Raw genomic sequence first — 22,911 nt, 5'->3', positions numbered from 1 at the left:
AGTCGGCGACTTTTGAAAATGAACGACCCGTTTCGCTCAACCCTACTTAGGACTTCTTTAGTTCTCTATGTCTCCACTAACTGAAGACTCTATATGCTTCTTTAATGAATGAGTCCAGCAGATTTACCTAAGCTTCATGGAAATTTTAGGCAAAACACATACAGGAAAGGGGAGGAGGGAATGGTCTCACTACCAACTACGCCATGAATGAAATCTCTTTTCTTGACTTCCTGGATGAGATACACCTTTGTTCCACCACAGATTATACATGTAAAACTAGGGTCACACAACAGTATTTTCGGTCATCAGATCATTCTAACCACACTCTGGCCCCACACTGCACAGTATGTGATCTGATTTTCTCACATTGGGAGAAGATGGGGAAAAAATGGTTTTGTCTTCTCCATTATTTCAGTCTATGATAGTGGTTTCCATGCACCCGGAACCCATAGACTTGCATGGCCGAGTGTGATCGGAAAATCGGATCCAACTGGGTCATGCTGGGATTTTTTTTTTACTTGGACCGGATCTGTCCAAGAAAAAAAAATCAGACATGTACACAGCCCCATAGACTAAAATTCTTTTGAGTATGATCCAATGCTTTGTCGGATCAAACTCTTACTGAAAATATGGTCGTCTGACCTAATGTACAAAGAAGCCACATTGGGCACTTATTAAAATTTTCCTGCATTATTGAATTTATTAGCACAATACCATTTTTTGTTGCTAAAAGTCTACATGTCTGACGTTTAGTTTCACAAACCACAACTATTCATTACTATTACACAGAACTATGCAATACATCACAGGAAATGGCATTGGTTTGCATTAGTGAGCCGTGAAACATTTGTCACTGCTCAGATAGCACAGAATTGCTGAGTCACTTTTCGTTAGAAATCAGTTTTCTAAGCGTAGCAGGATATACCTCCTGTCATACATTATTTTCTACAAATGAAAATCAGTGGGTCGTATAAAAAAATGAAAACACTCGCATTTTTTTAAGTTGTGGTCTACAGCTCCCAATTTCCAATATAATATATATATGACTCTATGTAGCATGTATTTACTCAATTCTATTGGAAAATGAACCGAAAGCTGAGTCAATATCAAATCTACCATCTATTGAGGTACACGATAGTTTAAAATATACAGTAGATCAAGAGCTTACTGCAATTATCATTGGTATATGCTAACCTAACAACAATATAGGCTCATGAGGGCATATCATATTGTCCACTGCTTGGATGACCTCTTCTTAAATGCTGTATTCCCTAGTATAATATACAAATAAGGTCCCCTTCACATGTCCGTTTTTTATGTCTGTATGCCTTCTGTTTTTTAAGGATCGCAAATAAGGACATACACACAGCCATTGTATTCAATGATGGTGCGCATCATGCCACCACTAAGCTTGAAATCCAGATGAAGCAGAGATGGAATGAGGCGTAGAACAAATGGATTTTTGTCGGAGAGGTGAGGAATACATTTTTTTATTATTTCCATTTCTACAGTAACAAATGGCAAAAAGAGGGTGAGGAGTATTCATTTCAAAGAAAGCATTTTATTCTTGATGTGTGTTTATTTCAATACTTACAATGGCGTTAGTAATGGGAGCGCCTCTTCACTATTAACCCCTATGCAAAGCTGCCCTCAACCTCAACCCTATTACCTCACTTTGCACCGCCACATGACAAGTGAGAAGAGCAAGGCTAAGCACAAAATCAATAAGATGTGCTATTTTTGGGGGGGCTGAGGGCTTATGTTGGTATCCTTGGAGGTGGGAAATATCCCTGGCCGTTCTCAGTCTATTAATATTAGCCCACAGCTGTCTGCTTAGCCTATGCTGTTAGAATTTATGGGAGAACCCTAAGTCATTTTGTTCTGGGATCCCATGTAAACTAGCCAGTAAAGCTAAGCAAACAGCTGTGAGCTGTTATTAATAGCCTGTTAATATTTTGGGATATTGTCCCCTTTCCCAGATTAGTAACATCAGAGCCCCCAGCCATGGGATTTCCCTCTGCTAGTTATCAAACTTAATGCTATTTTTGTTGATTAATTATTTATTTTAAACACAACGTGCACAGGGAGTGCTGAATACAACTCCCATCATTGTCGCCTGGTTGCGCTGATCTGAGGGAGACCAGGCGACAATTATGAGAGCTGTCTTTAGCACCCAGCACCTGGGAACAACAAACTGTACCGCCTTTCCCAGGCGCCGGTACAGACACACAAGTAAGAAATCCTATAAGATGCTCACTCAATGGTAAATGATGGTGCTGGATGTACTGGAATCAGGATGTGTTATCTCAGAGTATATGGGTTGGGGCTCATACTCACATGCGAGAAACTCGGATGAGTCTCGTACGTCAATACCCGGCACTGCACCCAGCACTCAGGAGCGGAGTGTGCGGCCGCGTAACAATGCATGAAGCTGCATGCTCCGATCCTGAGTGCCAGGTGTTAATATACTCACCTACTGCCACCTTCTCTTGGACCCAGCACCGTTTTGCTCTTCTCACGACACAACCTCTCCAGGTAACACTGTACTCTATGTCACCTGGAAGAGCTTTTATAATGCAAGTTGTAGATTGTACAGTGACATGTAAAAGTTTGGGCGCACCTCCTCAAAATAAAATTATTGTGAACAGTTAAGCAAGTTTAAGATTCAACAATATCAACACCTGCTAAAATTAAAGATGCCACATTTCCTTTGAATTTAGGCAAAAAAAAAAAAATGTCATTTTTTACATTTTAAAAATTGGCAAAAGGAACATGGGCCAATGCAAAAGTTTGGGTACATTGCATGGTTAGTACCTAGTAGACCCCCTTTTGCAACTATCAATGCTTGAAAATACTTTTTACAGTCAGCCAAGAGTCTTTCAATTCATGTTGGAGGGACTATTCCTTGGGAAATTCTTCCAGTTCTGTGAGATTCCTGGGTTGTCTTGTATGCACTGCTATTTTGAGATCTAGCCACAGACTTTAGGTACCGTTACACTAAGCGACGCTGCAGCGATATAGACAACGAGCCGATCGCTGCTGCGTCGCTGTTTAGGTCACTAGGAGACGTCAAACACGGCAACAGCAGAACGATGCAGGAGCGATCCAGTGACGTACTTATCGTTCTCGCCGGTTGTTAGCTCCATGTTAAAACATTGCAGGCATCGTTGCTTTTGCTGTCAAACATGACGAATCACGCCAACCTGGCAACGAAATAAAGTTCTGGACTTCTAGCTATGACCAGCGATGTCACAGCGGGATCCAGATCGCTGCTGCGTGTCAAACACAACGAGATCGCTATCCAGGACGCTGCAACGTAACGGATCGCTGTTGTTCTCGTTCTAAAGTTGCTCAGTGTGAAGGTACCTTTTGAGTGATGATCAGATTAGGGGACTGTGAGGACAATTGTAAAACCTTCAGCTTACACCATTTGAGGTAGTCTATTGTGAATTTTGATGTGTGTTTAAGATAATTATCCATATGTAGAAGCCATTCTCTTTTCCTCTTCAGTTTTTTTTACAGATGGTGTAAGTTTGCATCAAAAATTTGTTGACGTTTCATTGAATCCATTCTTGTTTTACCCATAAAATGTTCCCTGTGTCATTAGCTGCAACACAACCCCAAATCATGATTGATCCACTCTCATGCTTAATGGTTGGCGAGATGTTCTTTTCCAGAAATTCTGTGCACTTTTGTCTCCACACATACCTTTAATCATTGTGGCCATAGAGTACTATTTTAACCTCGTCAATCAACAGGACTTGTTTCCACAAAACATCCGGCTTGTTTAGATTTTTTTTGCAAACTTCTGACTCTGAATCTTACGGCGAGGATGCAGGAGAGGTTTTCTTCTCTTTCATGAAGGACATATTTGTGCAGGTGTCTCTGAACAGTAGAACAATGTATCACAACTCCAAAGTTTGTTAAGTCTTTCTGGAGGTCTTTTGCAGTCAAGTGGGGGATTTGATTTGCCTGCCTAGCAATCCTACAAGCAGCTCTCACTGAAATTTTGCTTGGTCTTCCAAACTTTATATTGACTTCTACTGTTCCTGTTAACTGCCATTTCTTAATTACATTTCTAACTGGGGAAAGGACAACTTGAAAATGCTTTGCTGCCTTCTTGTAGCCTTCTCCTGCTTTGTGGCCCTCCACCACTTTCATTTTCAGAGTGCAAGGCAACTGCTTAGAAGAACCCATGGGTTCTGTTTTTTGAACAAGGTTAGAGGATGTTGGGTTTTTATAAAGCTGGGAAATTTGCTACAGTGAACAAGCCATAACCCTATCAGGATAATTGAGGAGTGAAATCTTGGTCAAAGTTATCTGAGCACACAAACCACCAAGGATGACCAAACGTTTGCATGGGCCCATTTTCCTTTTAGTAATTTTTAAAATGTAAAACATAAACATGATAATACATTCATTGTCTGGGCATATCCCAGCTTAATTGTAAAGTGCTGTGGAATGTATTGGTGCTATGTAAATAACAATTTTATTATTATTAAATCTATGGAATGTCAGAATAAGGCTCCATAAGCTTACATTGTAAAAGAGACTTTCAGCTCATGCATAGAGCATAGAGTGAGCTGGCTAGTCTAAGTGTGGTGACATCACTGAAAAGAGGAGAATGGCACTGAACACTGGAGAGAGCAGTGGTAGTACATTTATACTCTCACACTACATTACATACACATATAGTGGGTAAAATAAGCACTGAACACGTCACCAATTTTCTAAGTAAATATATTTCTAAAGGTGCTATTGACATGAAATTCTTACCAGACATCAGCAACAACCCATCAAATCTCACAGGCAAAGAAATTAAACCATAGATGTCCATAAAATAAGTTATGTATAATAATGAGAAGTGACAAAGGGAAAAAGTATTGAATAGGGTTGAGCGACTTTTACTTTTATAAGATCAGGTCGGGTTTCACGAAACCCGACTTTTTCAAAAGTCGGGTCGAGTGAAATCGGCCGATCCTATAAAAAAGTCGGGGTTGGGGTCGGCCGAAACACGAAACCCAATGCAGTGCATTGGGTTTCCAATGGTTCCCAGGGTCTGAAGGAGAGGAAACTATCCTTCAGGCCCTGGGATCCATATTTAAGTGTAAAATAAAGAATTAAAATAAAAAATATTGCTATACTCACCCTCGGACGCGTCCTGGTACTAACCGGCAGCCTTCCTTCCTTAGAATCAGCGCGTGAAGGGCCTTAGATGACGTAGCGGCTTGTGATTGGTCGCGCGACCGCCCATGTGTCCTGCCGGAAAGAAGCAGGACGCGTCCGAGGGTGAGTATATTCCTATTAGGCCCTGCTTCTTTCCGGCAGCCTTCCTTCCTAAGAATCAGCGCTTGAAGGACCTTCGGTGACGTCGCGACTTGTGATTAGTTGAGCGTGCGGTCACATGGGCGGTCGCGCGACCAATCACAAGCCGCGACGTCATCTAAGGCCCTTCACGCGCTGATTCTAAGGAAGGAAGGCTGCCGGTTAGTACCAGGGCACGTCAGAGGGTGAGTATAGCAATATTTTTTATTTTAATTCTTTATTTTACACTTAAATATGGATTCCGATACCGATTTCTGATATCTTAAACATATCGGAACTCGGGATCGGAATTCCGATACCAGATTCAGAAGATCGCCGACCTCATGGCCGACCCCACACAAGGGTCGGGTCGGGTTTCATGAAACCCGACTTTGCCAAAAGTCGGCGACTTCTGACAATGGTCGACCCGTTTCACTCAACCCTAGTATTGAACACATGAAGAAAGAGGTGCAAAAGTCATGGAAAGTCATGACACCAGCTGAAATCTATCAGTAATTAGAAAGCCATCTTGCCACTTAGTGGAAAATAATATTAGCTGGTTGAACTGATGGCCTATAAAAAGGAGTCTCATTACCAAGGTGCCACACAAGAAACATCTAATGATTGGTAGAACAAGTGAGCTGTTCCAAGACCTTCTGTGGGATGTCCGTGTGGCATACATGTGGCATGTACGCAATATAATGCATTCAAAAAATGACTGATTTTAAAGTGTTAAAGATAAAGATAATACAGCAGGTGAAATAAGTATTGAATATGTCACTAATTTTTAAACTAAATACATTTCTAAAGGAGCTGTTGACATGAAATTTTGACCAAATGTCAGTAACAACACATCCAATCCACACAGGTAAAGAAATTAAACCAGAGATGTCCATACATTAAGTTAGATATAATAATGAGAAGTGACAAAGGGAAAAAGTATTGAAAACATAAAGAAAGAGAGGTGCAAAAAGTCATGGAAAGTCATTACATCAGCTGAAATCCATCATTAATTAGAAAGCAATCCTGCCACTTAGTGAAAAATAATATTAGCTGGTTTAACTCAGGGGTCCCCAACTCCAGTCCTCAAGGCCCACCAACAGGTCATGTTTTCAGGATTTCCTTTGCGTTGCACAGGTGATGCAATTATTACCTGGGCAAGACTAAGGAAATCCTGAAAACATGACATGTTGGTGGGCCTTGAGGACTGGAGTTGGGGACCCCTGGTTTAACTGATAGCCTATAAAAAGGTGTCTCATTACCAAGGTGCCACACAAGAAAAATTCCATGATGGGTAAAACCAGTGAGCTGCCTCAAGACCGTTGCAACCTTATTGTTGAAGGATGAATGGACAAATGTACGTTGACATTCTTGATAAAAATCTTCTGCCATCTACTAGGATGATGAAGATGAGGTGAGAGTGGATATTTCAGCAAGCCAATGATCCGAAACACACAGCCAAGGAACCTCTCAATTGGTTTCAGAAGAAAGAAAATGCAGCTGCTAGAATGGCATAGCCAATGACCTGACCTGAATCCAATAGAAAATTTATAGAAGTAACTAAAACCCAGAGTTCAGGGAAGGTGGCTATGGAACCTTCAGAATTTGAAGCGAGCTAGTTTCTCCAATCAGGAGTCATTTTGAGGCTGTCATCACTTTCAAAGGCTTTTGTATGAAATATTAGATAACTTTCAATAAGAGTGTTCAATACTTTTTCCTTGTGTCATTTCTCATTATTACACATAACCTAATTTATGGACAACTATGGTTTGATGTCTTTGACAGTGCGGATTGGATGGGTTTTTAAATACTTTTAGTGATTTCAAGTCAATAGAACCTTCAGAAATATATTTAATTAAAAAATTGGTGACTTGTTCAATACTTATTTTACCAGCTGTATACATTCATTTAGTGCAAAATAATATTCATGGAGGTGCCTCATTAACATGATCAATTTCTAGTGTTTTTCAGTTACGATTTTTCCTCAATTCGCATTTATCACATCAATATTTGATTGCTTATACAGTATCTCTCTTGATGACTGTAATCAAAAAGGTGCAGATATCATAAACGTGCAACAGTTCATCTATGATTTCTCTAAAATCAACCTAGATTTTAATAAATAATTGCAATACTGCTTATTCAAGCTGTCCAGAGATTCTCTTTTTTGGGCACTGGTAGGGATGAAGCTGTTGGGCATCAAGAATCAGATACTGATGGCAAATCTTATCCATATCCTTCTAAAGTAGACCATGGCATTTGAAATGCTCATCACATTTCTTTACTATTGGATCCTTACTTAACCCCTTTCTGACCTCGAACGGGAGAGTACGTCCGAGGTCAGATCCCCTGCTTTGATGTGGGCTCCGGCGATGAGCCCACATCAAAGCCACGACATGTCAGCTGTTTTAAACAGCTGACATGTACGTGCAATAGCGGCGAGTGGAATCGCGTTCCACCCGCCGCTATTAACTAGTTAAATGCCACTGACAGCGGCATTTAACTATCGCTTCCGGCCATCTGGCCGGAAATGCGCTCATCGCTGACCCTGTCACATGATCGGGGGTCAGCGATGCACCACCATAACAACCAGAGGTCTCCTTGAGGCCTCTATAGTTGTTGATGCTGGCATGCTGTGAGTGTCACCCTGCGGTCGGCGTTCATAGCAAGCCTGTAATTCTACTACATAGAGGCGATCTATGCTTCACCTCTATGTAGCAGGGCCGATCGAATTGTGCCAGCTTCTAGCCTCCCATGCTGGCTATTGCAGCATGGCAAAAGTAAAAAAATGTTTAAAAAAATCGGAAATAAATAAAAAAAATATAAAAGTTTAAATCACCCCCCTTTTGCCCCATTCGAAATAAAACAATAAAAATAAAATCATGTATACACATATTTGGTATCGCCGAGTTCAGAATCGCCCGATCTATCAATAAAAAAAGGATTAACCTGATTGTTAAACGGCGTAGCGAGAAAAAAAAATCCAAACGCCCGAATTATGTTTTTTTGGTCTCCGCGACATTAAAATGCAATAATGGGTGATCAAAAATCAAAAAAACGTATCTGCACCAAAATGGTATCACTAAAAATGTCAGCTCGGCGCGCAAAAAATAAGCCCTCACTCAACCCCAGATCACGAAAAATAGAGACGCTACGGGTATCAGAAAAAGGCGCAATTTTTTTTTTTAGCAAAGTTTGGAATTTTTTTTCACCACTTAGATAAAAAAATAATCTAGACATGTTTGGTGTCTATAAACTTGTAATGACCTGGAGAATCATAATGGCAGGTCAGTTTTAGTGAACCTAGCAAAATGGCAAAACAAAAAACAAGCATGGGATTGCACTTTTCTTGTAATTTCACCACACTTGGAATTTTTTTCCCCATTTTCTAGTACATGACATGGTAAAACCAATGATGTTGTTCAAAAGTACAACTTGTCCCGCAAAAAATAAGCCCTCACATGGCCATATTGATGGAAAAAAAAAGTTATGGCTCTGGGAAAGAGGGGAGCAAAAAACGAATACGGAAAAATGGAATATCCCAAGGTCATGAAGGGGTTAATCTGGCAATAAGTTGTGTTATCTTAAATTCCATTTACTGCTATAAATACATACTAACAAAATATTTGAATACACCATTTCAGTCATCCTGAATCTTGTTCATGGTTGTATTCTGTCTACAAGACGAATGCAAAGAAAAGACAGCTTGATGCACCAAGCACAAAGGAATATGTGCAAGAGAGAATAATCCATATGCTATAAATGTTTATTATATAAAATACTATATCAAAATAAACATATTGTTAAAAAAAATCCTTCTAGAATGAGTCTTAGCTAAATTTTCTTGACTTAGATCTGAACCCATTTTTACCCCGCTTTATTAATATTATGCTCCCATAAAAAAGTTAAAATATTTGCAATCACTCAAGATATTTCCTATTTTTTTTAAACAAAATCATTTCGTAGTTAATTAAATTGATGAGAAATACAATTCAGAGGTTGTTCAAGTGGCAAATGATTTCCAATGACTGATTTTTAATGGAATATCTTACCTACATAGACGGACAGAGCAAAGACTTTATGATATAACCAGTTTAAGTCTATACGACTTCTTGCATTGATTAAAAAGATCCTTAACCACAAATTTTTAACCATAGACAGTCATTCTCGAAATTGCGTAAAATTAGTGAAAATTCCTTGAAAACAATGCAATATACGCTGTATCCAATATGGTGAACACAAACAATTAAAAACATGAAACAAAACAAAAAAAATATTTGTTTCTGATCCCCCCCATGTCACAAAAGAAAAAAAGGTAATAACTCTAAAAAGTAAAATTAATACCAAAATACCTAAAAATGGTACTCATGAAACATTAAAGGGAAGCTGTCACCCCCAAAATCGAAGATGTGCTAAGCCCACCAGCATCAGGGGCTTATCTACAGCATTCTGGAATGCTGTAAATAAGCCCAATGTATCCTGAAAGATGAGAAAAAGAGGTTATATTATATTCACCCAGGGGCGTTCCCGCTGCGGTCCAGTCTGATAGGTGTCGCGGTCTGGTCCGGGGCCTCCCATCTTTTTACGATGACGCCCTCTTCTTGTATTCATGCTGCGGCTCCGGCGTACTTTGTTTGCCCTGTTGAGGGCAGAGTAAAGTACTGCAGTGCGCAGGCGCCGGGAAAGGTCAGAGAGGTCCAGCGCCTGCGCACTGCAGTACATTGCTCTGCCCTCAACAGGGCAGACAAAATATGCCTGCGCCGAAGAGGCAGCGTGAATACAAGAAGAGGATGTCATCGTAGGAAGATGGGAGGCCCCGGACCGGACCGCGACGCCCATCGTACAGGGACCGCCCCTGGGTGAGTATAATCTAACCTTTTTTCCTCATCTTTCAGGCTACATCGGGGGCTTATCTACAGCATTACAGAATGCTGTAGATAAGCCCCTGGTGCCGGTGGGCTTAGCTCACCTTCGATTTTGGGGGTCACAGGTTCCCTTTAAGCATTCTATTGTTTTAGTTAAACTCCCCGCCTGCCATGGTCATTGGAATGGGCCAGATACAGTGACAGGTAGGTAGTTTGACTGGGGTGGTACCAAAAATTCATGAGGTTCACGTTTGTAAGATTCAAGGATTCTGCCTTTTATGATCTAATATGGGTGTATAAACAATGACACCAATCTGAACCATAATAAACAAGTCTGCAAACCTACTGTATATGGTATATATCCCTACAAGAGAACACTTGATCCCATGTATTGTTTAGAAGTCTCCATCTGCACATAGATTAGTGATAGTCACAAAATCTGGTCCTGTTGAATTTCCTTAATGGTGTTGTGTCAGAAAACTGTCTGAATATGAAATCTCAGTTAATAGACTAATAAACTTTTGTTCTTACCTGTACATTCGTACTGCAGCCCTTTACCATAATATCCTTTTTCACAGATGCATTCATATTGGCCGGTGTGAGTTCCACACTTGCAGCTCGCCATGACATCACAGCAATCTTTCGCACCATCACACAGATAAGAGCAATGTGAAATGTCCTCCTGAATGTAACTACCAGAAGGAAGATCTATAAATATGGAAATTAAAAAGAAGCAATATTACTTACTCGTTGTCTTCTAACTCTGTGTGATTAGATACAGCAATGTCTAATTAGCAAACATTACATTATTGTTCTCTATTAACCAAAGTTATAACAGAAATAACCATTGATAAAATGACTGTTTTAAATTAGTACTTTTCCTGGAACACAATCAGATTTCTACTAAAAGTGTCATGTACATCTTGGCTCTGTTTCAGGAATATTCATTCTTTAACCTTTGACACATGCCATATTTGGGAAAAAATGGATTTGGTACCAGGTTAGTCAGTTGAAAAAAGATTGATTGGTCTCAGTGGGAGAAATAAAATAATAATCTTGTAGATATGATACCTTTTAATAGCTAACAAAAGTAAAATTAGTGATGTTACAAAGCAAGCTTTCGAAATTTCTTAAGTGTCGTCATACCATGCCTGATTAAGAGATCTAAAAAGTCTTGGAAGCTTGCTTTGTGACATCGCTTATTTTATTTTTGTTAGCTATTAAAGGGTATCATAAGATTATTATTTTGTCTCTCCCACTGAGAACAATCAACAAAAATAGAAAGGAAAACATCATTAGCCATGCCAGTAATAAATTAAGACTAGTTAGATATTAAAGGGGCTATCTACTTTATCTTTTTTTCCTTTTAGCAAATGTATTGGAGGGCATGATTTTGTGATATTTGCTAGCACAGAGGTAGGACAGGTTCTCCTCCCACACTTGATAGAGTAATTTTCCTCACAAACAGCTAAGCGCGCCTGTTATCAAAATGGCCACTGATGGAGGAGAATGTGGCTAGAGATGAGTGAATATTTCAATGTTCGGTTCGGCTCACGATCTCTGAATTTACAATATTTGCCCATTTAAAGGTCGATTTAATCACCAAATATAGCAGAACATATACAGCACAAAAGCTGTTGTTTCCCAAGTTGTGTGACAGCATGGGAAACACCAGCATAGTGCTTCTGATCGATGGTATTGTTGCCACCGGTAGATTGTTACCACCGTAGGAGCCATGTGGGGTCATGCCGTCAGATGTCGGCGTGACCCCGCAGAGATGCGGTGACCTGTTGTAAAAAGCTTACCGCAGATCAGCAGGCACTCGCCAATGAGAGATGACTCCTCCCATCAGGTTATGTCTGCTGTCAGGAGCCGCTGATGGGAAAAGTAGTCTCTTGTCAGCAAGCGCCTGTGCTCAAAGTTAAAAAAAAACAAAAAAAACCATTATACTCAATGAACAGCAAATCCCTGATGCCCTCCTATAAAAAATGTAAAATAATAAACCACCATATACTCAACTGTCTGCCGTAGTCCACGTAATCCTGAGTGTCCCACGGCGATCTCACTTGTAGAACAGTCACATCGGGAAATGTGACTGCTCTACCCAGCCACTGGTGATACACTGACAGGAGGTAATCGCTTCCGCAATGTATCACTAAGCTGCCGTGAGAGAGGACACACGAGTTCATGATGAACTCCGGTGAACTTTCTCATGCAGCAGTGATACTGTGAGGTCACCAGAGCTCACCAGCTGATGAACTCATGTGACCTCTCTCATGGCAGCTCAATGCTATACACCTCCTGTCAGTGTATCGCCGGCTGTCTTTGAGAGCAGTCACATCAGTGACTACTCGCAAAGTCATCAAGATCCTCATGGGACATTATGGATTATCTTTTCTGCAGACAGGTGAGGGTTATTGTGGTTTATTATTTAATTTTTGTTGCAGGAGACGTTGGCGTCAGTGGTTTAGGCGTTCGGTGAGCATGGTTTAATTTAGATTTAATAAAGTCGGTGTCATTATTTCAAATAAAGGACTTTCTTCTGGGTGTGTATTTTTATAATATCACTATGGGGTTAGTAATGGGGACTAGAGATGAGCGAATTTGCTCAGGTTCCCTCTTATTAGGCAAGCTAGAGTATAGCGCTTGCCTAATAAGCTGCAGAGGGAACCTGGCTTCCTGGATCACACCGGCCGATCAGTTGATCGGCGCTGCAGATGCATGTGTCACAGATTTATCAGTCATGACACATGCACGGAGAGCATGTTTGTTGGGCTGACATACAAAGGTGACATCAACCCCCAACCATTACCCCATTTGCCACCACTACAAGGCAAGTGGGAAGAGCAAGGCTAAGTGCCAAATTTGGTGCATCTGTAAGATGCACCTTTTCTGGGGCTGCTGAGAGCTAATGTTACAGTCAGGGAAGAGGCCAATATCCATGGCCCCTTCCTAGGCTATTACCATCAGCCCTAAGCTGGTTGCCGAGTCTTTGCTAGTTAGATTTTATAGGGGGATCATTTGTCCCCCTGTGAACTAGCCATTAAAGGCTAAGCAAACAGCTGTGATCTGATATTAATGGCCTGTGAACCTTTATGGCTTTAGGTTCCTTCCCAGAATATTAACATCTGCCCAAAGCCATCGGCTTTCCCTCTCCTGGTTATGAAAATTACGTGGGAGCCCGTGCAATTTTTTTTATATTTTTGTAAAAATCAATAGTTGGTATTTGGCTACAGCCTAAGAAGGTTCATTCTGTTAACGCTCTTAAATAGGCTGTTTACATCCTAAATAGGCTGGTTGCAGTATGTGCATGCACATGTGCGTGTGCATATGCACAAGTGTGTATGTTTACTTACCGGTTTAGTAATGATGGTGTCTGGCTGCCAACTTTTCATTAATAAACCTAGGGCTTTGTCTCAATGACAACTGCTGACACGAAGCCCTAATCCCATTACCCTGATGCTACCACATCAGAATGAAAAAGAGGGTGTTGAACCAAGAAATAAAATCACAAAACTTTTTAAAAAATATATTTAGCTCAACAAAGCCTTCATTGCCATACAAAAACGCATACAATGCCGTGGCAGAAAAGGTGCCAATAAACAAACAGCAAAACGCGTGTTTTTGCTGCCAAGAGATGCAGAAATTTCTGCAAGCAAATACTCAACATGCACATATACCTAAAGCTGGAGTCACGCTAGCAATTTTAAAATCGGTCCCATATTTTTCCTGCAAAGTCGGACGAGTGTAATGCAAGTGTCACACATTTTTCATGCGAGTGCAATCAGATTTTTAACACCTTGCATCCAATTTACATCCTAAGGCCAGTTTCACGCTTCCTAATGTTTCTGGTACGAAAAAAAAATGGTATGACAGAGATGCCAGTGACATACAGAATTAGTACAGAGTGTGTACAGTTTACTGTACATGTATGTAATTATTAAATAATTTTTCTGAAAAAAGTAGTGTTTTCTTAAACAGCAGAGGGAAAGCCGACTGCTGAGGCTGATGTTTATAGCCTGGGAGGGGGGTAATACCCATGGAGATTCCCAGGCTCCTAATTTCAGCTCGCAGCTGTATAATTAGCCTTCACTGACTATTAAAATGGGGGACCCCCAAAAAATAGCGTATGATCCTCCTATTATCAACCCCTTCCCGACCTGTGACACAGCGTATGCGTCATGAAAGTTGGTGCCAATCTGACCTGTGACGCATATGCTGTGTCACAGAATGATCGCGTCCCTGCAGATCGGGTGAAAGGGTTAACTCCCATTTCACCCGATCTGCAGGGACAGGGGGAGTGGTAGTACAGCCCAGGGGGGTGGCTTCACCCCCCCCCCTTTCCCCGTGGCTACGATCGCTCTGATTGGCTGTTGAAAGTGAAACTGCCAATCAGAGCAATTTGAGATATTTCACCTATTAAAACTGGTGAAATATTACAATCCAGCCATGGCCGATGCTGCAATATCATCGGCCATGGTTGGAAACACTGGTCTGCCCCCCCACCGCCACCGATCCCCCCCCCAGTCCTCCGATCAGTCTGGTACACAGGTCCGCTCCCCTCCGTCCTCCTGTCCGCACCCCACGTGCTCTTGTCCGCTCACCCCGTGCTCCAATAACACCCCGTGCTCCTATATACCCCCCTGCACTCCGATCCACCCCCTCTGCACTCCGATCCACCCCCGGTGCTCCAATCCACCCCCTGTGCTCCGATCCACCCCCCCCGTGCTCCGATCCACCCCCCGTGCTCTGATCCACCCTCCCCCTCGTGTTCCCCCCCACCCCATCATACTTACCGAGCCTCCCGGGGTCCATCTGTCTTCTTTCCTGGGTGCCGCCATCTTCCAAAATGGCGGGCGCATGCGCAGTGCGCCCGCCGAATCTGCCGGCCGGCAGATTCGTTTCAAGTGCATTTTGATCACTGTGATAAAACCTCGCAGTGATCAAAATAAAAAAAATACTAAATGACCCCCCCCTTTGTCACCCCCATAGGTAGGGACAATAATAAAATAAAGAATTTTTTTTTTCTTCCACTAAGGTTGGGGTAAGAACTAGGGTTAGGGTTAGGGTTAGGGTTTCGGTATGTGCACATGTATTCTGGTCCTCTGCGGATTTTTCCACAGCGGATTTGATAAATCCGCAGTGCTAAACCGCTGCGGATTTATCGCGGATTTACCGCGGTTTTTCTGCGCATTTCGCTGCGGTTTTACAACTGCAGTTTACTATTGGAGCAGTTGTAAAACCGCTGCGGAATCCGCAGAAAGAAGTGACATGCTGCGGAATGTAAACCCCTGCGTTTCCGTGCAGTTTTTCCGCAGCATGTGTACAGCGATTTTTGTTTCCCATAGGTTTACATTAAACTGTAAACTCATGGGAAACTGCTGCGGATCCGCAGCGTTTTCCGCAGTGTGTGCACATACCTTTAGAATTAGGCTATGTGCACACAGTGCGGATTTGGCTGCGGATCTGCAGCGGATTGGCCGCTGCGGATTCGCAGCAGTGTTCCATCAGGTTTACAGTACGAAGTAAACTTATGGAAAACCAAATCCGCTGTGCCCATGGTGCGGAAAATACTGCGCGGAAACGCTGCGTTGTATTTTCCGCAGCATGTCAATTCTTTGTGCGGATTCCGCAGCGTTTTACACCTGTTCCTCAATAGGAATCCGCAGGTGAAATCCGCACAAAAAACACTGAAAATCCGCGATAAATCCACAGGTAAAACGCAGTGCCTTTTACCTGCAGATTTTTCAAAAATGGTGCTGAAAAATCTCACACGAATTCGCAACGTGGGCACATAGCCTTAGGGTTAGGGTTGGAATTAGGGTTGTGGCTAGGGTTGTGATTATGGTTATGGCTACAGTTGGGATTAGGGTTAGTGGTGTGGGGGGTTAGTGTTGGAGGTAGAATTGAGGGGTTACCACTGTTTAGGCATATCAGGGGTCTCCAAACGCAACATGGTGCCACCATTGATTCCAGCCAATCTTGTATTCAAAAAGTCAAATGGTACTCCCTCACTTCCGAGCCCCGACGTGTGCCCAAACAGTCGTTTACCCCCACGTATGGGGTACCATCATACTGAGGACAAACTGCTCAACAATTATTGGGGTCCAATTTCTCCTGTTACCCTTGTGAAAATAAAAAATTGCTTGCTAAAACATCATTTTTGAGGAAAGAAAAATGATTTTTTATTTTCACGGCTCTGCGTTGTAAACGTCTGTGAAGCACTTGGGGGTTCAAAGTGCTCACCACATATCTAGATAAGTTCCTTGGGGGGTCTAGTTTCCAAAATGGGGTCACTTGTGGGGGGTTTCTACTGTTTAGGCACACCAGGGGCTCTGCAAACGCAATGTGACGCCCGCAGACCATTCCATCAAAGTCTGCATTTCAAAAGTCACTACTTACCTTCTGAGCCCCGACGTGTGCCCAAACAGTGGTTTACCCCCACACATGGGGTATCGGCATACTCAGGAGAAACAGGACAACAACTTTTGTGGTCCAATTTCTCCTGTAACCCTTGGGAAAATAAAAAATTCTGGGCTAAAAAATTATTTTTGAGGAAAGAAAACGTATTTATTATTTTCACTGCTCTGCATTATAAACTTCTGTGAAGCACTTGGGGGTTCAAAGTGCTCACCACACATCTAGATAAGTTCCTTTCGGGGTCTAGTTTCTAAAATGGGGTTACTTGTAGGGGGTTTCTACTTTTTAGCCACATCAAGGTCTCTGCAAACTCAACGTGACGCCCACAGAGCATTCCATCAAAGTCTGCATTTCAAAACGTCACTACTTCACTTCCGAGCCCTGGCATGTGCCCAAACAGTTGTTTACCTCCACATATGGGGTATCACTGTACTCAAGAGAAACTGGACAACAACTATTGGGGTCAAATGTTTCCTGTTACCCTTGGGAAAATTAAAAACTTCTGGGCTAAAAAATTATTTTTGAGGAAAGAAAACGTATTTATTATTTTCACTGCTCTGTGTTATAAACTTCTGTGAAGCACTTGGGGGTTCAAAGTGCTCACCACACATCTAGATAAGTTCCTTTCGGGGTCTAGTTTCCAAAATGGGGTCACTTGTGGGGGGTTTCTACTGTATAGCCACATCAGGGGCTCTGCAAACGCAACGTGACACCCGCAGAGCATTCCATCAAAGTCTGCATTTCAAAACATCACTACTTCACTTCCGAGCCCTGGCATGTGCCCAAACAGTGGTTTATTATTATTATTATACATTTTTATAGCGCCATTTATTCCATGGCGCTTTACATGTGAATACGGGGCAAATATAGACAAATACATTAAACATGAGCAGATAACAAGGCACACGAGTACATGAGGAGGGAGGACCCTGCCCGCAAGGGCTCACAGTCTGCAGGGGGTGGGTGAGGATATACTAGGAGAGGGAAGAGCTGGCTGTGCGGCTGTTCAGTAGGTTGAGGATCACTGCAGGCTGTAGGCTTGTCGGAAAAGATGAGTCTTCAGGTTCTTTTTGAAGGTTTCTATGGTAGGCGCGAGTCTGATGTGTTGGGGTAGAGAGTTCCAGAGTATGGGGGAAGCACGGGAGAAGTCTTGGATGCGGTTATGGGAAGAATAGATGAGAGGGGAGTAGAGAAGGACATCTTGAGAGGATCGGAGGTTGTGTGTAGGTAAGTACCGGGAGACCATGTCACAGATGTATGGAGAAGACAGGTTGTGGATGGCTTTGTATGTCAGTGTGAGGGTTTTGAACTGGAGTCTCTGGGATAGGAAGCCAGTGAAGGGCTTAACACAGGGGAGAGGCTGGGGAATAGTGGGGGGACAGGTGGATTAGTCGGGCAGCAGAGTATAGGATGGATTGGAGTGGTGCCAGAGTGCTAGAGGGGAGTCCAGAGAGTAGGAGGTTGCAGTAGTCGAGGCGGGAGATGATAAGGGCATGCACTAGCGTTTTTGCAGTGTTGCGGTCAAGGAAAGCACGGATCCGGGAAATATTTTTGAGTTTGAGACAACAGGAGGAGGCAAGGGCTTGGATATGTGGCTTGAAAGAGAGGGCAGAGTCGAGGATCACCCCGAGGCACCGGGCGTGTGGGACTGGGGATAGTGAGCAGCCATTGACATTGATGGATAGGTCTGGTGGAGGGGTAGTGTGAGATGGGGGAAAGATGATGAATTCTGTTTACCCCCACATATGGGGTATCACCGTACTCAGGAAAAACTGGACAACAACTATTGAGGTCAAATTTCTCCTATTACCCTTGAGAAAATTAAAAATGCTGGGCTAAAAAATTATTTTTGAGGAAAAAAAACATATTTATTATTTTCACGGCTCTGCGTTATAAACATCTGTGAAGCACTTGGGGGTTCAAAGTGCTCACCACAAAAATATGGTGTGAGGACCCCTCTATTCTTGATAACTAGCCTTGCTAAAGCTGACAGATGAAGGTTGCAGCCCCCAGCTGTGAGTTTTGCTAGGCTGGTTACCAAAAATACAGGGGAACCCATGCCGTTTATTTATAGCGCAGACGGCGACTGATGAATACTCCTGCTGTCACTGTTATTAGCGGCAGCAGTAGTAGGCTGATGGGAGTAATAGTCCCATCAGCTGCCGCCTGTCATTGTTATCACTTGAATACAACTCTCATCATTCTCCCCTGCTTGCGTTGGCTGTAGCGCTGATTCTCTGGCGCCCACCGTGTTCCCACTCATGTGCCACAAGTATTACACACATGAACACTGACATTTCCGATACCGTTTTGACATTAGCCCGAGTGCTGTGGGAAAGTTTCTAATGGTGTTTACACTAACGTAAAAAAGGTGAAGTGAGTTCATTGGCTGTGAGCTCACAGAACCGTTCTGAAGGCACCGGGAGCGTGAGAACTTTCTCACACTCACATTGACATCAGACAGGTAATACGAGTTCACCACGAGATACTGGGCAGCAGTAGCGGATGCTGCTCAGTATCTCTGCTGGATGGCAGGCTGTATGGTTGCATGCATCAGACTGTGAGGAAAGCTGCACTAATAAGTGGAGAAGTGAAGCCTGTTAATAGTAAGTGCCACATTAACATGTCTTCATGATTTCTGTTAAAATAGGGTTAAACTAAACATCTCATTTACTGTCATATGTATAGGTATATGGTCATGTGATGCTAGTGACACTGATCTTTATGCAAAGTTAATCTGGCCCCCAATTAGTTCCTATAAACAGTTCTGAAATGTAGCTTTTGAGTGGATTTTGGTGTCATTAAATATGTGAAAAAATTCCGAAATGATTCTTCTTGGTATGATTTTTTTTTACATGACAAAAAGCTGGCATTTTAACAGGGGTGTGTAGACTTTATATCCACTGTATGTATGTAAATATCAAACCTTATACCTTCATGTAGCGCACGTCGAGCTAGTGCTTCAAACTCTGCAAAGCTATGCAGCAGGTAACAGTGCTCTTCTTTTGGTTGAGATGCCATGTCATGTAACTCTCGAATATTTCCTTGCCATATTCCAACTGTAAAGATTTCCACTCCAAGATCTCGTAAACCTGCTGCAACAGGTCTTGGGTCTCCACCATTTGAATAGCCATCCGTGATGAGAAAGATCACCTTAGTAGAATCATTACGCGAGTGCCTGAGTATTTGCTGTAAAACATTAAAATAGATATACAAATAAGTGTGTGTAAAAAAACTCTATAAAATCAATATTTAGTTACAAATTTGTAAAAAGCCCCTCTCACTGGAGGACCTGTACTGCCTTACTTTAAAAAGACAGTCTACGTATATAGGGTCAGCACCCAGATATTTATATGCTTTACTTATACAGCTCCATCATATTCCGCAAAGCTTTAGAGCAGGGGAAGGGAACCTCCAGCCCGTGGGCCGTATGTGGCCACGATGGCTTTTCAGGTGGCCTGTGGGCAGGTCCCCATAGTTCCCAATGCTCTGGTGGCAGCGTTGTCCGGCCAGCTGCCGGCCCTTTAACCCCAAAGTGCATGGCACCCAGCGTTCATTATAGAACGCTGTCTGCCCTGCACATGAAAGATGACATAGTCTGGGTGGGCAGGGTTATCAAGCACGTTTAATGCTCAATGCTCTCCTGTCCCAGAATAGGAGCTTCTGCTGAGTCCAGAGCGATCTCTGTGCCAGCAGCTCTGTGCTTTTCTACTGGTGATATGTGCCCCCTTGTGACCTATGTGCCCCAGCTATGCAGCTATGTGCCCCATGATCTCTGTGCGGCCCCCCAGCTATATGCCCCCATGTGATCTTTTTGCTCCCTGTGATCTGTGCCCCCCAACTATATGCCACCCTGTGGTCTTTGTGCCTCCCTGCTATATGCCCCATGGGATCTGTGCCCCCTGTGATCTCTGAGGACCCAACTTTGTGCCTCCTCTGTGATCTCTGTGCCCCATAGCTATATGTCCCCCTGTAATCCCTATTCCCACCAGCTATATGCCCCCTGTGATTTATGTGCCCCCAGATATATGCCCCCCTGATTTCTGTGCCCTCCAGCTATATGCCCCCCTGTGACCTCTGTGCCCCCATACAATATGCCCCCATGATCTGTGCCCTCCAGCTATGCGCCCCCCTATCATCTATGCCCTTCAGCTATATGCCCCCTTGTGATCTGTGCCCTCAGCTATATGCCCCCTGTGATCTCTGTGCCCCCCAGCTATGTGCACCCCTGTAATATCTGTGGCTTCCAGCTTTGATCTCCCTGTGATCTATTTGCCCCGTTATCCCTGTGCCCCCCTGCTATGTACCCCCTGTGATATTTGTGCTCCAATGTGATCTCTGTGTCCCTTGTGTTCTCTGTCCCCTTCAGCTATGTGCCCCTCTATGAGCTCTCCAACCTGGAGATGCCTGTTCCCCCCAGTGCTGTATATCCCCCTACGGCTGTATGTGCCCCCAAGTGATGTGTATATTCCCCAGTGCTGCATTTACCTCAAAAGTGCTGTATATCCCCCCAATTTCTGTATATCCTCCCACCTGTGATATATATAGCCCCCCCAGATATATGCCCCCCTGATTTCTGTGCCCTCCAGCTATATGCCCCACTGTGACCTCTGTGCCCCCATACAATATGCCCCATGATCTGTGCCCTCCAGCTATGCGCCCCCCTATCATCTATGCCCCTCAGCTGTATGCCCCCTTGTGATCTGTGCCCTCAGCTATATGCCCCCTGTGATCCCTGTGCCCCCCTGCTATGTACCCCCTGTGATATTTGTGCTCCAATGTGATCTCTGTGTCCCTTGTGTTCTCTGTCCCCTTCAGCTATGTGCCCCTCTCTGAGCTCTCCACCCTGGAGATGCCTGTTCCCCCCAGTGCTGTATATCCCCCCACGGCTGTATGTGCCCCCAAGTGATGTGTATATTCGCCAGTGCTGCATTTACCTCAAAAGTGCTGTATATCCCCCCAATTTCTGTATATCCTCCCACCTGTGATATATATAGCCCCCCGTGATATATGTGACCCGACCACGGATGTATATTTTCTCCAGGGACATATATACCCCGAGTGCTGTCTGTGCTTCTTAGTGATGTATATAGCCCCTCAGTGATGTCTATTCCCCCAGCCTCCCCAGTGATGAATATGTCCCAGCATCTCCTGTGATGTCTATGCCCCAGCCCTTCCTGTAATTTATATGAACCCATAGTCTCCTCTGATGCATATATAGCAGTCTCAATGTTTCCTGTGTGATAGATATACCGCAGTCCCTGCGTCTCCTACGTGATGCAAATACAACAGTCCCTGACTCCAATGTGATGTCTCAGCGTCCTCTATGTGATATAGATACAGCAATCTCAGCATCTCCTGTGTGATGTATATACAGCAGCCCCAGTGTCCCCTGTGTGGTGTATATACAGCGGTCTCTGCGTCTCTTATGTGATGTATATAGAGTAGTCCCAGTGTCTGCTATATGATGCATATGCTTTACAAAACTTATTATGATGATAAAAAGTTGACTGCTCTTCAGGCCGATATAAACCTAGAAAAGCAGCTGTGAAAAGCAACATTATCAGTATCACCTAACATCACAGCTGCACTAAAGAGAAGCAGGTCCAGCTGTCACATTACGGGTGAGTTACCATAATTAATTGTTAGATTAAATATACCTGGGTAATTTTCAAGGTGATCATTTTTGTGTGGCCCCCGAATGATGGTAGAAATTTCCAAATGGCCCTCGGCTGGAAAAAGGTTCCCCACCCCTGCTTTAGAGGGTGCATAATCATCTCTGTCCCCATTGGGGCTCACAAGGTAGATTCCCTATCAGTATGTCTTTGGAATGTGAGAGGAAGGCTGAGAACCCAGAGGAAACCCACACAAACACAGGGAGAATATACAATCTCCTTGCAGATGTTGTCTTTGGTGAGATTTGAACCTAAGACCCCAGTGCTGAAAAGAAATAGTGCTAACCATTGAGCCTCCTTGCTGCCATTTCTTACCCATCCTCTGAAGAGGTGATAAATGTCAATGCTGGTCTTGATTCACTATCACTATATCGGTAATGGTTTTGTGTACACAGCTATAATTGCTAGATAGACACTGCAGTATGTTGAGCTATTTCGTCTGATAATATGCAATATTGGGGTAATGGAAATCTGAAGCACCCAATAATAATTGATTTTCTTTGGGTTCCCAAGACATACTTTATAAAGCAGTCCAATTACTTTTCAGAATAACAACACCCATGTGAACAGAGCCTAAATTTCAATTACAAGAAAACAGTAAAATGTGTAATTGCTCCTCCTTACTCTTGAGACTTCTGTTTGGATGA

At 43.1% G+C, this 22,911-nt stretch overlaps 1 protein-coding gene across 1 annotated transcript in view; it reads right to left on the bottom strand.

The window, feature by feature from the left end:
- Positions 1-22,911, bottom strand: part of SVEP1 (sushi, von Willebrand factor type A, EGF and pentraxin domain containing 1) — a 505,032-nt gene that overhangs the window by 418,957 nt on the left and 63,164 nt on the right. Inside the window, exons 2-3 of the mRNA XM_069766556.1 lie at positions 19,523-19,778; positions 10,701-10,877 (exon numbers count right to left, since the gene is read on the bottom strand). Coding sequence (XP_069622657.1) covers positions 10,701-10,877; positions 19,523-19,778 — 433 coding nt within the window. The remainder of the gene's footprint in view (positions 1-10,700; positions 10,878-19,522; positions 19,779-22,911) is intronic.

Source organism: Ranitomeya imitator, chromosome 1 (assembly GCF_032444005.1).
Source record: "Ranitomeya imitator isolate aRanImi1 chromosome 1, aRanImi1.pri, whole genome shotgun sequence".
Lineage (NCBI taxonomy): Eukaryota > Metazoa > Chordata > Amphibia > Anura > Dendrobatidae > Ranitomeya > Ranitomeya imitator.
Note: the sequence above shows the minus strand (reverse complement) of the source record. Positions and strands in the feature narration are given on the sequence as shown.